General features: G+C 37.7%; 1 protein-coding gene across 1 annotated transcript in view; it reads right to left on the bottom strand.

Annotated features, from left to right (window-relative positions):
• Positions 1-15,144, bottom strand: part of LOC146003379 (glutamyl aminopeptidase-like) — a 69,090-nt gene that overhangs the window by 38,839 nt on the left and 15,107 nt on the right. The window contains 4 exon segments of the mRNA XM_083141660.1: positions 2,043-2,350; positions 6,911-7,045; positions 7,948-8,045; positions 9,995-10,165. Coding sequence (XP_082997786.1) covers positions 2,043-2,350; positions 6,911-7,045; positions 7,948-8,045; positions 9,995-10,165 — 712 coding nt within the window.

The raw sequence follows: 15,144 nt of genomic DNA, 5'->3' as shown, positions 1-15,144 counted from the left end.
AGGATGAGCATGAATGACGCTTATGTAGAATTGAAGAAGGGACACTCACAAAGGAACATCCAAGCCCACGTCAGGATTCGAGCAAGTGCATTTTTTGAGAATTAGATATTTGAATAGTAGGAATTAAAAAATGGGATGATATGAGTGAAGCAAGAGAACTGAACTTATCTTTAATCTAGAAATTCTTCACAGTAATGCTTCTGCTAAGCTCCGTGGCACAAGAGCCGTGTTAGGGGCACAGCCTGCCAATCAGCTTTTCTTTTGGTGACCCGTGGTGAGCCCATCGAATCCCGTCGCTGCTATTTTCTGGCTTTCGAGACTGGAGCCCGCTACTGCTTCTTTTCAAGTAGCTCCTTAATTGTTCTCACGATGCTGGGTTAACACCGAAATTTTGATAGTTCGTACTGCGAATCGAACTCGGGACCACTTGCACCGAAATCTAGAGCGCTAACTAGACTTCACGAGAGCCCTCTTCAAAGTAATAAGTACGCTTAAATTTATTTCTTTAATATAGATAACATTCTCCTAATTTCATCTAATCACCATTCATTATCAACGCTACGATCAGGCCAGAAAACAGAAAAATGCATTTTTATTCTTTGGGTGCCTATTTGATTCAGAGGTTCTTGCTTACTACAAATCCACACCCCTACCCATTATTCTGGAAAACAAGAGTGTTACGTGCTTTGCACTAATGGAGTATTTATTATACACTAGGTAGACGGATTCATCTTGCTGCTGCGGTTGTAGTAAAGAGCCCAGCGGACCTTCGAGGCTTTGATGCCGACTCTTGTTTTCGTCTTTTCGTGGAGCAGCACACCCTCAAATTTGTTGGGCCTCAGTTTCCAGACAAATAACCATTTTATGATGCCTGTCCTAGGTTGAACATTAGGCAGGTAATCAGGGAAAGTTGGAGTCACAAATGGGTCGTTGATCCTTGTTGGCGAATTTTCGCTGGTGGCTTCACAAGAGGCGACATAGTTGTCCGTTACCAGAAATACAACTTTGTTATGATGCAATTTTTCTTTTCACAACAATTATGTTTTTTTCTTCTTTCTATTCGAGTGCAATCGCGCTTGCATAAAAAAATAACAAATAACTGATTTGGGAGCGCAAGGCCCTGTGTGGTGGCACATGTCGCACACCCCTAATGGCAACCCTGTTGGCAGCAAGGTTTCAAAGAACTTGTAATTAATTAAAATAAAATCATCATCACAATAATAATAATAATAATATCATCATCCTTGGGGAGACCCCTCTACTCGATCCACAAGATGAAAGAATATCCAGCGCAACTGGTTTTCATTATTTCTTACATTTCACATAGTTAGTGTACTGAAATGTACAGTACTTCTGTTGCGTTATTAACTTTTACATACCTCGTTCAAGAAAAAGCTTTAAAAGGTGAAATTTTAATACTAAAGCTTATGTTGTCTCACATAAAACTTTACATTTGAACTTCTGGCAAGTGTGAAACCATTTATTCTTTGGTTTAAATGGGAGAACAGAAAATATAAGCTAGTATTTCTATTTTACGAGTATATTCAATCATATTTTTTTTCAATTCAATGAAGTTTTTACTTCGGTTTTTTTGTTCAAATACTAACGAATGAAACTTTATTTCTGTTATGAACAATAAAAATAACAAGCTTTCTGCTTGACCGACGGAATGACAATAGCTAAAACTAAATCCATGGCACAACATCCCTCTAAGGGCAAGGGCCTGTGCCAGAGTGGCTTTTTCATTGAGTGATCTGTGGTAAGCGCATTGAGTCCCATTGCCGCTGTTTTCTGGCTTTCGAGACAAGAGTTTGCTACTGCTTCTTTTTCAAGTAGCTCCCCAACTGTCCTCATGGCACCGAGTCAATGATGAAATTTTGAGGGTCCCACTGGGAATCAAACCCATGGCCGTGTGCACCAATGGTGGGAGTGCTAACCATTTGGCTACATAGGACACCCACCTGCCACAGTGAAGCACCATTTTTTATCTACAACTACAATGACACTATGAACTTTTTGATTGGTCCTTAAGTAAAACTTACTTGTATGGTGATTCAGTCTCATCGTTCACTGCATCCGGATTAGCTAGAAATCGTTTCTGTGTAAGACGGTATCCAGCATCTGTCTTAGTAATGCTGATAACAGGATACCCCATTTGCCTTGTCCACGTGCCCATCACATCTGTAACATTGAAGGGGTTTCTTTGTCTGTCAACGATTGCTTGCAAAGAATCCCACAGATCCTGGGTGACTGCATTTTTAAATTTGAATTTATCCAAAAAATCGTGAATTCCCTGCTCAAAATTAGCCTGTCCCATAAAATCTTCAAGCATTCTAATCACAGATGCACCCTGAAATAAAATATAATACACAGAATTTGTAGATGTGTAAAAGAAACAAGTCAGGAAAACAATTGTCTGAGTATCATACACATTGTTAGCACTTACAAAAGTGTTTGAAGATGTTACATTAAGTGTAAACATAATTAGAACTGTTTTATTTGTATGTTTGAGGTTATTATAGCTTTAATTAAGTTGAGCATATTTCAGGAGCTACAGAAGTTGGGTTAAGTCTCAGAAAGTACACAGTGGATCAAAAATTACAATCGAATACTATTTATAGTGCAAGAACATATTATTTGCAAGTAAAATTGATGTAAAAAGTTGTCATTAGGTGATATGAATGTTTATCCTTTTCACATATGCTGTGCAGTCTTCCACTGTATTGTGCATTCAACACCTAACCAGTCGAAAAGGTCTTTCTCTCAAGTTTCCGTAAATTTGTCTCATAGTTGGAGCTGGTTTACTGGAAGTGATGAAAAATATTCTGATTTGTTCATATGTTTCACCAGTTCGTTTCTTTTTATACACCCATATGCTAACAACAAGACATTCTTGCAGTGAATCTGCTTGTATCTGCCAAAATAACAGCTGTCTTGGAAACACAAGGTGGAGAACAAAAGACATGAGTAACTAGTGACACTACAATGTGAGTAGGATAAACATTCCTCTCAACTTAGGACAACCTTTTACGTTAATTTCACTTCCACTAATACATTTTTGCATTACAAATAATATATACTGTGACTTTTGGCCTGCAGTGTACAGCTTAAAACTATTTGAAAAATCTCAATTTGCTTATTCATCCACCTATCTGGACCATAATACCTAAAGATTTCTGGTGGTGATAGAACGTATGAATCAATTATGAATTATCACATCAACCCAACTATGATCAATCAGAAATGTAGGAAGTCTCCATTCCTTTGTCCCTTTATTGATTGGAGTAATGCAAGGGAACAAATTTACTTTTTACTTTGTACATGGAGTAGCAGAAACAAAACTAAACCAACATTTTGGTAAGTGGTGTGCCAGTACAGCTGACCCCTCAGGAGAAGATCCCTGACGGAAGTGAAGTGACATAGCGGCAGGCAACTCCACTATTAGGGTCAGGGGTGTGCACCCTGAGTGAAAAACATGTGTGGGTTCGCTGAAACTGGTGCAGTGACGCAAGTGGTTTAGGGTTACCAGAAGTTCTCTTTTGTCCGGACAAATCCTGTATTTCAGGTTCTAAAAATGCTCCGAGCAGGTTTTTAGGAAAATTTGGAAATATCCGATTTTTTGGGCTGTAGACAACTGTTTAACTTTAAGATTAGTAACAAAATGTTATTTGTAAATAATTGTTAATATTGTTTCTGTTTTTAATTTCAAAGTAAAGAAATACAACACTCTCAGTTACAAGTGCAAAGAAAATAAACTTTTCTTGCAAACAAAGAAAAATTGTTGGACCTTTGTGTCTCTTCTGTTGTCATCATTGCGCCACGTGAGGTTTTGATTTGAAAGCATTTGTAACATCTACCGCAGCTGCTGGTGAGCAGCAAGTTTCTGACAATAGGTAGGGGCTAAGAATATGCAATTCGCCATGGCTTACTTTGATTTGAGTTTAATGACAGAATTCACAAGTAAACAGTATTTTTTAACTGCCGTACTCTTAGTTGTTACATGGCACTGGAGAAGTGAAGTTCTGTCGATCAGCGATCTGAACCATGCCAAAATGCAAATGTGTTTTTTGTGACAACTTACAAAAACGGTTTCATGACTTTAGGCCTGGTAGAAAAAACTCCGAGGCAGAATGTCAATTTGTGTTATTCTTTTAAAGTAAGAGACCAAGCTTCACAACCATATAATAGGAGCATAGTGAATAACTATTAGAATATTCAGACATTTGCCTACAATGAGGCCTATTATTAGTTATACAGAAACTGAGTAAAATTATTTTACAAGGGTGTGTGATCTATAAGCCCACCAAAACACCAGTAAGCACAAAACGTGTGTCTTCGTCTAAAGTTAACAACATTTTGCAATCTAAAAATGCCTTCTTTTTTAAAGTTTGTCATCTGGTAACCCTAAAGTCATTGACGTATATTCTTTTTAAAATTCTTTGAAATGCAGTGTAAATAAAGCACATGATAAGCAATACATAAGTATCCTGGACACTGAAAGAAAAGCAGCAAACTGTTGCTGCGGACACAAGATCTGCGTGATTGACGCAAATCAACTCCCACGCACTTCAAAAAGCCGCAACGGAAGGCTTTCTGCTACTCCTAAAATCTGCAAATGAACCGGTCCTTTCCTTCACACCCGCTCCCCAACACCCTGTAGTGTTTGCTTATAACCGGTATAATTTTAAAAGCTCCACCACATTCTCCTCATTAAATTAACAAGGAGTTTTGCGTCAGTGTGTTCCTGACACTCGGCTCTAGACGTCGAACAAAGTAAAACTGGCAATGCTGATTCCCCTAGCGGGAGAACTTGTAACTCAAGGGAGAAGGCCACGGCTACAGGCGAGGTGTTCTCCCGAGAGAACAGCAGTTGCAGCTGAGGCATTCGTACGATAAGGAGCTTTCTTCTCCTTCCTTGAACACTGGCGAGCGTGATCGGATCCGTGTCGACACACGAATTTGACTGTGCCATTTGACTGATGGCTGGACATGGAATAACTAGGTATACTAATTTAACTCATTTCGGTTTGTGTTAGTTAATTGACTGGTCATTTTTAGTTCATAATGATTTTCAGGAATAGTTTTGAATTATCCATTTTATGCATTGAATCTTAGTTCATTTATTCCATGCCAAGCACAGTACAGTTCAAAATTCGTCAGCTTGATTTTTGAGAATATTGTCGATAAAATAACGTAGTTTCCGATCACCTAAACCATGCAAATGCCATTGTATTTATTTAATATGTGTGTTCATCGTCATAATTTTTAATGGTATGTAAAGGTTAAAGGAATTATTTATTACTCATGTGGGTTTTATTATATTCTACGGATAGCTATATTTATGAAGAGATATATTGTGAGTTGTTGGGGAAAAGTTGCTAATTGTACAGGGAATAGTTTGTTAAAATAAATGTCCACAAAATTGAAGTTCGATGTTTCTAATTGTTCTTATTTTGTTAATTAAGCATTCTATCTTGTTTTGGTACATGTTGAGAGTGGTTCCGCTTTCGTGGCTAGACGACCACGAACACGGAAACCAATATCTAATCGCGACTACTAAATAAAATGGGAAGTATACAGTATGTAGGTGATTGGGTGCTCGAGATCCACGTTAATTTGTGACTCGGCATAAGAGGCCCAAAATTAGTTATATCTGTGGTTGTAGCTCGGTATGATGAATGATGATTTTGCCACAGAGGTAATAAATGGTGGTATCGAGTTAAAAGAGAAAAGGGTTGCGGGTTTGAGTATTCTTACAGGTCTAGCTTTTCACAATTAACCTTTTTTTTTCTTTTGCTCTAATTTTGGCCAATGCTGATGTGAAGTGGTTGTGGACTTACTGGTACAAAAAAACCTATTTAGTTTTTGTTTTTTTTTGTTTCCAAATTTGTACCACTATATTCGAATGACGCGACCATGTCACAACCATTTGTTTGCGGATCTTCTTGTGAGTGGTGTACATGCATATACACCTGGGGGTGTAGGGTGGTTCATGGCCACAGTGTTGGTCAAAAGAACAATGAGCATTTGCCTCATCATCATTTTTTCAAAATATCTACTATAACAAAGCATGTGTTTAGGCAACATTTCATCATTAGAAGAAATTACAACTAACCATAAACCATATTGAACTGAGTTAACTGCTGTTTCCCCCCCCCCTCTCCAGTTCAGTTCATGAAGCATCCCCCCAGCTAGGATAATTCACATTGGGTTGATACATACAGGCATCCTCAAGCATTCCCAAACTTGACCAAGCATTTTCCCAGTTAGGAATTTCCACTTCAAGCACTGCCGGGGCGAATGTATCCAATAATCCAGAGGTATGTTTTTTCTTTGGCAGGAGGGGGGGGGAAGTACTGGGTAGATGTAAAATCACTGGAAGTTTTGCATTTTAAGGACCTTATTGACAACATATTATAGCAAATCCCAATTTTAAATGCAAAAATATTAACATATATCATCGTATGAGAACCAGAGGAATGTAACTCCAAAAATACGGTTTTCAGTTTTATTTAAATAAACTCCTCTGAGGAGCTCTATTTGGAGTCGGATTGATGTATCTCCACTTCTAATCATTAACAGTAAGGTGGAATCTTGTACCTCCCATTTATGGACTCTTCTTAAGTCAGACATATTCCTAAGAATACATTATTTCCTATCTCCTGTCAATTTGATAAATTGGAGTCATGTCCCTTTGGTTCTCACATGACAACAATACATAACAATCATCGAATACTGATTCTTGAAGCAGTGACACTTCTTCACATATTGTGTTTTAGAAATATCTGCAAGATATTATGTTTTCATGAAACATAAATGTTACCTGTCGAAAACTCAAAACTAGTTATGCCTATGACTATTGACTATGCATTCAAGTACAACCTGTTAAGAATTTTACTCCAGTTCATACCTTGCTGTAGGATATTGTGTCAAACAATTCAGTAATTTGATCAGGATGGTGTACTTCCTGCACGATCGAATGTGAACTGAGAGTAGCATCTAGGTCTAACACAGGCTGAAGGTCTAGAACTAGGAACTGGTCCAACTGTAAAATAATAACAATAATAAATATTGGCATATTAAAACAACTGTTTAATATTCCTCTTTCTCTTATAACTACATTCATTGCCTTTACCAAGGGTTTGTTGTTTTGCCAAAAGTCAAAAGTTTCAGGTTTTGTTCATCACTTTATGCACTCCCTCCAAGATATTGACGAGAACCCTGATTTTATCGGTGCATGTGCAAAATTTGGTGTCATCAAATATAATGACTTCAACAAAAGATCAGCACATGTGCAAGCACTGTAAAGCTATTCAGGCATATTGTTACAATAAACCTCCTACTGAAAATAATCCCTTATATTCTCACCAACTACAATTCCTACAGATTTAATCATACCGGCTAATCGAGACTGGAATTATGGTATAAAGGAGATCCAAACAACTGTGTCTCCTGGTACCTCCTGACTACGTTATGGTGTTGACACTATGCCATTGAGGAGGTCCGATCCCTCTCAAAAAATGAACAGCACAGGAAGACAAAGTTAATTTAAGTTACCAAGTAAGTAAGTAAGTAAGTAAGTTACCAAGTAAGTAAGTAAGTTACCAAGTAAGTAAGTAAGTTACCAAGTAAGTAAGTTACCAAGTAAGTAAGTAAGTTACCAAGTAAGTAAGTAAGTTACCAAGTAAGTAAGTAAGTAAGTTAGTAAGTTAGTAAGTAAGTAAGTTAGTAAGTAAGTTAGTAAGTAAGTTAGTAAGTAAGTTAGTTAGTAAGTAAGTAAGTAAGTAAGTAAGTAAGTTAGTAAGTAAGTAAGTTAGTAAGTATGTATGTATCAATCACTCACTCACTCACTCACTCACTCACTCCCTCACTCCCTCACTCACTCACTCACTCACTCAGATTGAAAAGCTGGGAAATAAGAACAAGTGTAAAGAATAGTTCACTTACCATTTTCCAGTCATCATGAATATGATTAACTCCCTTGTATTCCATGAAACTGGCAAAGCCTTCATTCAGCCATAGATCATCCCACCATTTCAATGTCACTGAAATAATAATAATAAACAGTAACAGCTACAACAACAACAAGCAATTGTTCTGTGCCTATGGCCATAATATGTCCTAAATTAAGTCAAGCTTTATGTTGATAAAAACAGAGCAAAAAGTTCCACCAAAGGGGATCATATGTTGATAAACAGAGTATGTATGAAAAGATGCAACAGTGGAAAATATACAGGCTCCTGCAGAATGATCTTCCAGTTTTAAATCCCATTCTAGATTTTACTTCACTAACAACATCTGAAGATTTGCAATATGTGCAAACAAAGAACAATATATGTATTCAAAAATAAATAACCCGTGGTGCAACAGCCCATGAGGGGCCAGTGCCTACCTACTGACTGCCGGGCTCACTCCCACCTGTCGAGGCGGGAGATCAACCAACCAGTTATGGGGTGACGTGTGGTCTCAGCATGACGAACTCCCAATCGTTGTTGTAGGTTTTCATGACCGGCTTACGCTACTCATTCGAAGTTCCCCAATTTCCTCACGATGGTGGGTGGCCACCGATCCCATACACAGGCTGAAATCTCAGGAGAAAAGTTGTTACCTTCCCCCAGGAGACTCGAATCTGCTTGTCCCATAGCCCACCGCATGATGCCTTAGACCACACGGATATGGTGCATGACAATATGTGCAGTCACGTTGATTTAAAGATTATGTCATCCAAATGTCTGCCATCACACACTTGAAGCCTCGCCCTGAAGTTCTGCAACACTCGCCTAGTCATTAGCTGTGATTTCATGACAAATAGCATACATCAGTTCATCAGTTGTGTACAGCCTATGTTTAAAGACTTCCACCTTCCCCAAAGAAGGACAAATCACAAGGGAACAGATCCAGTGAGCAAGCAGGCCACAGGATGTCACCATGTAGAGAGTTGAGATTTCATGCAAACATTTCTCTAAGAACTGCCATAGATGCTCTTGTCACACACATGCTGTTGCCATCTTGTTGGAACCACACTTGTTAAGTCTCAAGTCACAGGAAGTTGCATAACATCTATGCCCAATTATTTCAAATTCCACAACACCACCCCAAACGGTAACCTGTTCACTGTGGAGAAGAGTGTTCCTGGAGTTGTCGAGGATTGTCTGCAGCCCAATGCTGAAAGTTATGCTTGTTGGCACAGCCCGACAAATGAAAATGAGCTTCGCCAATAGAGAGTACTACAGTAACAGCTCGGGCATTAGCCAAGATGTGCTCACAAGATGTTTGGGAACAGGTACCAGTCATGTTCCTTCAATTCCTGAACAACTATCATTTTGTATGGATGGAACTAAAGGTCTATATGTGAAACTCTTCTCACACTCCGATAAGATATCCTCAATGGTAGGGGATGCTTAGCAGCTGAACATCATGGACATCTTATAATGGCCCACCTTACTGTTGTTATTTCTCCACTGTTTAAAAGACGTGAGGTTTGCCGTACGATGTGTTTTAAAGCTGAACATGACAATCTGAAATTGGCAAACCACAACAATATGATTTTTCTATCAGGAACTCTTCTTTGTCAACCTGCTCTGAAATGCCTACGACATAACTGTTGATAAATTTCAATTATGAACATGCAATGGTTACCCTTCCATAGAAAATTAAATGGCATGACTTTTACTGCTCACAGACATATCTCCCACCACTGGCTGCAGAGTGGTGAAAATTTGAAATCCGGGAGATTGTGTAATACGACCTTCATTATATGCATTTCACTTACTTGTAACAAAGAAAAGTAAAATCTGGATAAATTGTATAACACACTTCTGCATTGCAATCTGCACAATTCCAGAAAACATTTTATCAATTTATTATCTTTGACCATTTTAATTACACCTTGTGATTTTGATGATAAGAAGACTTAGTGTCATGTGCTCCCTTCCAATTGTCACATAATTGCGATGTGCTCTACACATGCGAGCAAGAACTCTTCTATACTTACTTAAGTTTCCAAACCACATATGGGCAAGTTCATGGGCAATGACATTTGCAACACTCTGCTTATTACTTGACGAACTCTCCACGGGATCAAATAACAAGTTAGTTTCTCTGAAAGTTATCACACCCCAGTGTTCTGTAGCTCCCGACACGTAGTCAGGGATTGCCACCATATCTGCAAGGAAAAGAATGAGGTAGGAACATTACCATAAACCAATTCTAAAAACCTTAGTAAAAACTTAAAACGAGGGAAAATTTTAGAACATGAGACCATGAAGATTGAATGTATAATGTAGGAAAATGTAAAATCCAGTAATATAAAATTTGGGTTGAACTGTGATTAATGTAGTATTTTTGAATTGTTGATACATAAACTTTGGAACAGGTTAGAAAGTAGGAAAACTTGACAAAGATTTTTAAAATAGTGTGAAAAATCGGTGCGACAAATAAAAGAATTTGCACCAGACTTTAAAAAGTGGTGTGATACTAATAATGGCTTCATAATGGATAATACTCAGTGACAACTTCCACCACAATTCATTGTGCCATATTTTCGGGGAAACAGATCAGATCCTCCATCAAAAACATGCCATGTAAGCATTGCAAGTATGGTCTTTGCCAAAGAGATTCAAAGACTGACTGTTGTGATCATAACGGGAATGCATATTTTTTACATTTTCTGAAGCCCCACAGAAAGCATTAAAAGTGTGTATATTGGTGAAATGTAAATTTTTTAACAGTAAGAATGCTTTCCAGTGGCATGGCATGACTTTTTCAAAGATGTTACCAGCCACCAGTACGACAAATATTCTTCTAGATGTTATCATCTACACCTACCCCCCACCCCCCCCACCCTCCCACCCCCCACCCCACCCTGCAAAAAACTCCTTCAACCTAGATTATTGATCATTTTGTTCTTTTTTTGCAATCCGCTCAGTGATTTAGCCACAAACACTCCTAGCAAGAACTACCACTCATGAGACAGCTACCACAAAATCTAATTAACAGTGGTCGAGCCTTGTCAATTTTTCATTTGTTTCTTTTGCAAACGAGGTGGAAAGGGGAAGAAGAAGAACGACACATTTCTCTGGTCAGTTTGACGTTTGTACGGTGAGCAGATGACAGAATACCACTTCTCCAGCAACAGTCAATGTGGAGGGGAAGCCCAGCTGTACCTACTACTGTTGCCAACTTAGTATTTTGGAGCAAGGTTTGTCCAAATCACAAATCGCACCAAGGAACTATATTTTCGTCTAGTACCTAACCGGTCTCAGTTGTAGTTCAAGCCAGCATTGGCTTTGCAGTCTAGATCTAGTTGCTTCAGAGAAATAGTATCCCCATTTTAGGTGGGATTTAGCTCTTTTCTGCCAATCAGATGTGACAACACTGCCATATACCGGCAAGCTTGACCGGTAACTGGGCCCATGAACAGGTATATGAATAACCCCATAGCATACTTGCCCCAAAGTCTTCCCTTGCATTGGCACCCTTTCCTCTTGTTACCTCTTCAGGATAGTGGAACTGACCTCACTCTTCGTTTCTGTTGGCTGCAGAAAAAATGTCCTCTGCAATATCTACTCGATGGCAACGCTCTTGATTAATATGTATTTAACAAAATTGTTATTTTATTCAAAACAACTTTTTAATTCTTCACATTTTACTGGTTCCATGCACGCCACGTCATGCCATGCGGGAATCTGTTTGCCCAATTTCTTCCCAGATCCACTGCATGATGATGTCAAGTTGCATTTCATCCATCAAATCAGACAACAGAAGAAATCTGCTTTTATTGGAGAAACTGATCATGTAACCTTACTTAGAAGAATGTTTTTGGAACAGGATGATTTCACTGTGGTAAAAAAATTCAGCCACAAAAGAAATAATTCTTATTAATAACATTATTTATAAGATGGTTGTAACTGCAGGTACACTTCGCAACATCTTATTTGACCGCCCCGAAAGAATTCTAAGTCCCGAAATCGTAAACTTAACAACATTGCACTTCAGCTCCAGGTGAGAGTAGCCAACTTTGAGTAGGTCCTTCCACTACACGAAAAACGCTACGGTGATAGCTTTCCATGAACTTAGAAACTATAAACCGCTATTATAATACACAATCAAACAGAAATAATAAATTGGAAAAAGAACCTTGAAGAATATTTACGATTCTGCTTGCTCGACTTGAAATTTGGGGGGTTTGAAACACTGAATAGAGTTTTTCTCCACCTGGAGGAAATTGCCATCAAGTTTGTGCAGAAAGAAGCAAATTTGTGAGGAGTTTATGCGACATTTTATTTACAATACCTTGCATAATATCGAACAGTTCTCAAAAACATATATTTTACACGAAGTGTCGAGAAAATGTGCTTGAAACACAGGAAGGTGGGAGTCTTTATAAATGTCAACATGTTTTTAAGGGTATAACGTCATTAAGTTAACGTAGAGCAGTTGGTTAGGTGCTGCTTTCCTAATTTTTCATCAAGCATGAAAGGTCGCGGGTTCAAATCCCACCCTCTCCTCTTTCTTTTTTTTCTTTTTTTTGTTTGCTGAACAGATCCCGTTGATATTAGAATATTTAAAAAAAATGAATCCGAAGCACAACTGAAATGAAAATGAATCCCTTTTGCGCATATTTCCCTTTAGAAGTTGGAGATTTCCTGGATTTAAAGTTAAAACTTTTCTTTTTACAAGTAGTTATTGTTCATATGTTGTGTTAACACAAACATCATGATTAATTCACAAATCACATACATGTATTCAGGATGCAAAATGTAATGTTATTTAAGTTATGTATTGTTTGTTCTTCACTGACACCTAAAATATTGATTATTTGATTTCGATATACTAAAAAAAGATATACAGTTATGTTAAGTAGTGATGTATAACGGCTGGGGATATGTCGGGCCGACCCCCTGACTATTCCAATACTGGTTGCAGATCTCCACGCTTAGAGGTGACGAAGGAAAGTGTGGGAGGGAGACCGGCAGTCGGTAGGTTAGCCAAGGCCCTGCATGGGCTGTCGCACTAAGGATTATTATTATAAGTAGTGATGTAGTGCAGTACTGTAACGTAGGAGTGTGTTTAATGAGTTCAAATTGCTAAGATTTGTAATTTTATGGCCGTTCCTTCGTAATGACTGTTGTCAATCCCCTCACCACCATCTTACCATGCGCCTAAAACTAATAGTAAATCGCTAATTAACATAAATAAATTGTTATTGCGACGAAGGCCGATTCTATAAGAAACTACTAATAAGTATTTTTATAGTGAGTGGCAAAAAAATAATTCAAAACCTCATAATGATCGTTAATTCGTTACTGCTTTGTATCTAAAATGTTTGTCTTCTTTGAACAGAAAGTACGAGTATCAGATATAACAAACTTTCCGCACTAACTTTGCAATATTCGAAACCACCATTACAGACTTAGCTCTATGTAACTTGATTCTGCGCATTCCTCGTGGCATGTGACTTCCTCCTATCATCGAAATAACTTTCTCTTACTATTTCCTTTCCTCTCGTGAAATACAGAGACCAATGTTAACTTCTTAGCATGGTGGATAAACTTTACACCCAACGATATACTCATGATAAAAATCCTGCCTAGGTGGAGAATCGAACCTTCGACCTCCCTCGTAAGAATCAAGCATGCTACCTCTTCTCCAGGTAGCTCACGTTAAAATTTGCTACCAGTTTGAAGAAACCAATTCACACATAATGTCATATCTATAATTTCCTCATGGCAATTTTCATGAGGAAACGAATTCAGATAAAATCGAGAAACGCTGAAAGGGAAAATGATGAACATGTATGTTGGCGTTTTGTCATATTTTGTAAATTGTGTAAAAATTCCGTGTTTTGAACAAGCAATTGTTTAGTTACCAAGTATTTTGTTGTTTGTTTAAAGTGGGAACAGGAGAGCGAAAAGGAGTCATTTGAACCAGACCCCGTTTGACAAGAAACTTCAGCTTTTTTTCCAAAGACTGTATGAAAAAGAGAGAGGAACGTATGAAATATAAAATATGTGTGAAATTAAAACAATTGAAACCTTGAAAGATAATACTAACGAACTTCAAACTATGAAAAACATATTTTCGTGGTGGAAAACACCAAGCCATTTTCGAAATATAAACTTGATGTTTTTCTTTATTATGAAGTGGAGATATGGGACGATACGATCCCTCAGCAAGAAAATTTTAAGTAAGTTACCTCCAACTTTTTCAATGGTCATAATTACTACTTAGGGTACGGAAGTTGATGAAAAATCAACTTTTTTTCTGACCCTTAAAAACAATGCTAAACCTGATATCATGTCCGTCTCCCTTCAGTTAGAGCCAGAAAACACTTTCTATTTTACATTTTTTTGTTGCATTTTTCGGCCTTTTTTGGCTTTTAGTTTATTTGTCAGTATTTTTAACAGTTTTTGTTGCATTTTGACTTATTTTTGAGGTTTATTTTTCTCCTCCCCTGTTGTTTCGTGCATTTTAAATGCATTTACTAGTAAGACTTATATATTTAGATTTCTTGACATGGTCCTTTTAGCAAATTTACCATGAATCGAAAATACGGTCAATGGAAAAGCATAATATTATTCTTAACTGAAACGTTTGGCAATGGATTAAAATACTTTGTGTGAAGATCTACTTTGAGGTTCTTTTTCTGGACACTATTATCACTTTAATCTGTAGTTTTAAAGTAAAATTAGTCACAATATTAAATGCAATTACACTCGGGTATACGCGAAGCAGAACTGTATTTTCGGATGCTGGCCGACTACAATATCATAGAAGGCCCACTCTGAAAGGAGATGAATTGGTTGATTTGGTGTTTTAAGTCAACTTTATGCATAGTAACGCTAATCGGGACTGGACCTACAGTTTAAAGTTGGATCTGAACCGAGTGCATAAAATAATGTGAACCGCGTGCTGTAGGGGGATTGTTTGCTTATGGAATGGAAGGTCATGGGTTCAAACCTACTTCTTTGCGAAATCTTTTTCGGGAAGTAAACGGCTTTGGACGACAATGCTTATCTACGTTTCTTGGATATTTCCGTTGATATTTATGTGATTTATGTCCAGCATTTCCGGACGCAGAAAGTTGACATGTAAGTTTTAATATGTGTTAACTTATAACAGCTGAATGAAAGAAAAAGTATT

Source organism: Lepisma saccharinum, chromosome 20, assembly GCF_977018435.1.
Source record: "Lepisma saccharinum chromosome 20, izLepSacc3.1, whole genome shotgun sequence".
In the NCBI taxonomy this organism is placed as follows: domain Eukaryota; kingdom Metazoa; phylum Arthropoda; class Insecta; order Zygentoma; family Lepismatidae; genus Lepisma; species Lepisma saccharinum.
This window is presented reverse-complemented; position numbering and strand designations above follow the sequence as displayed.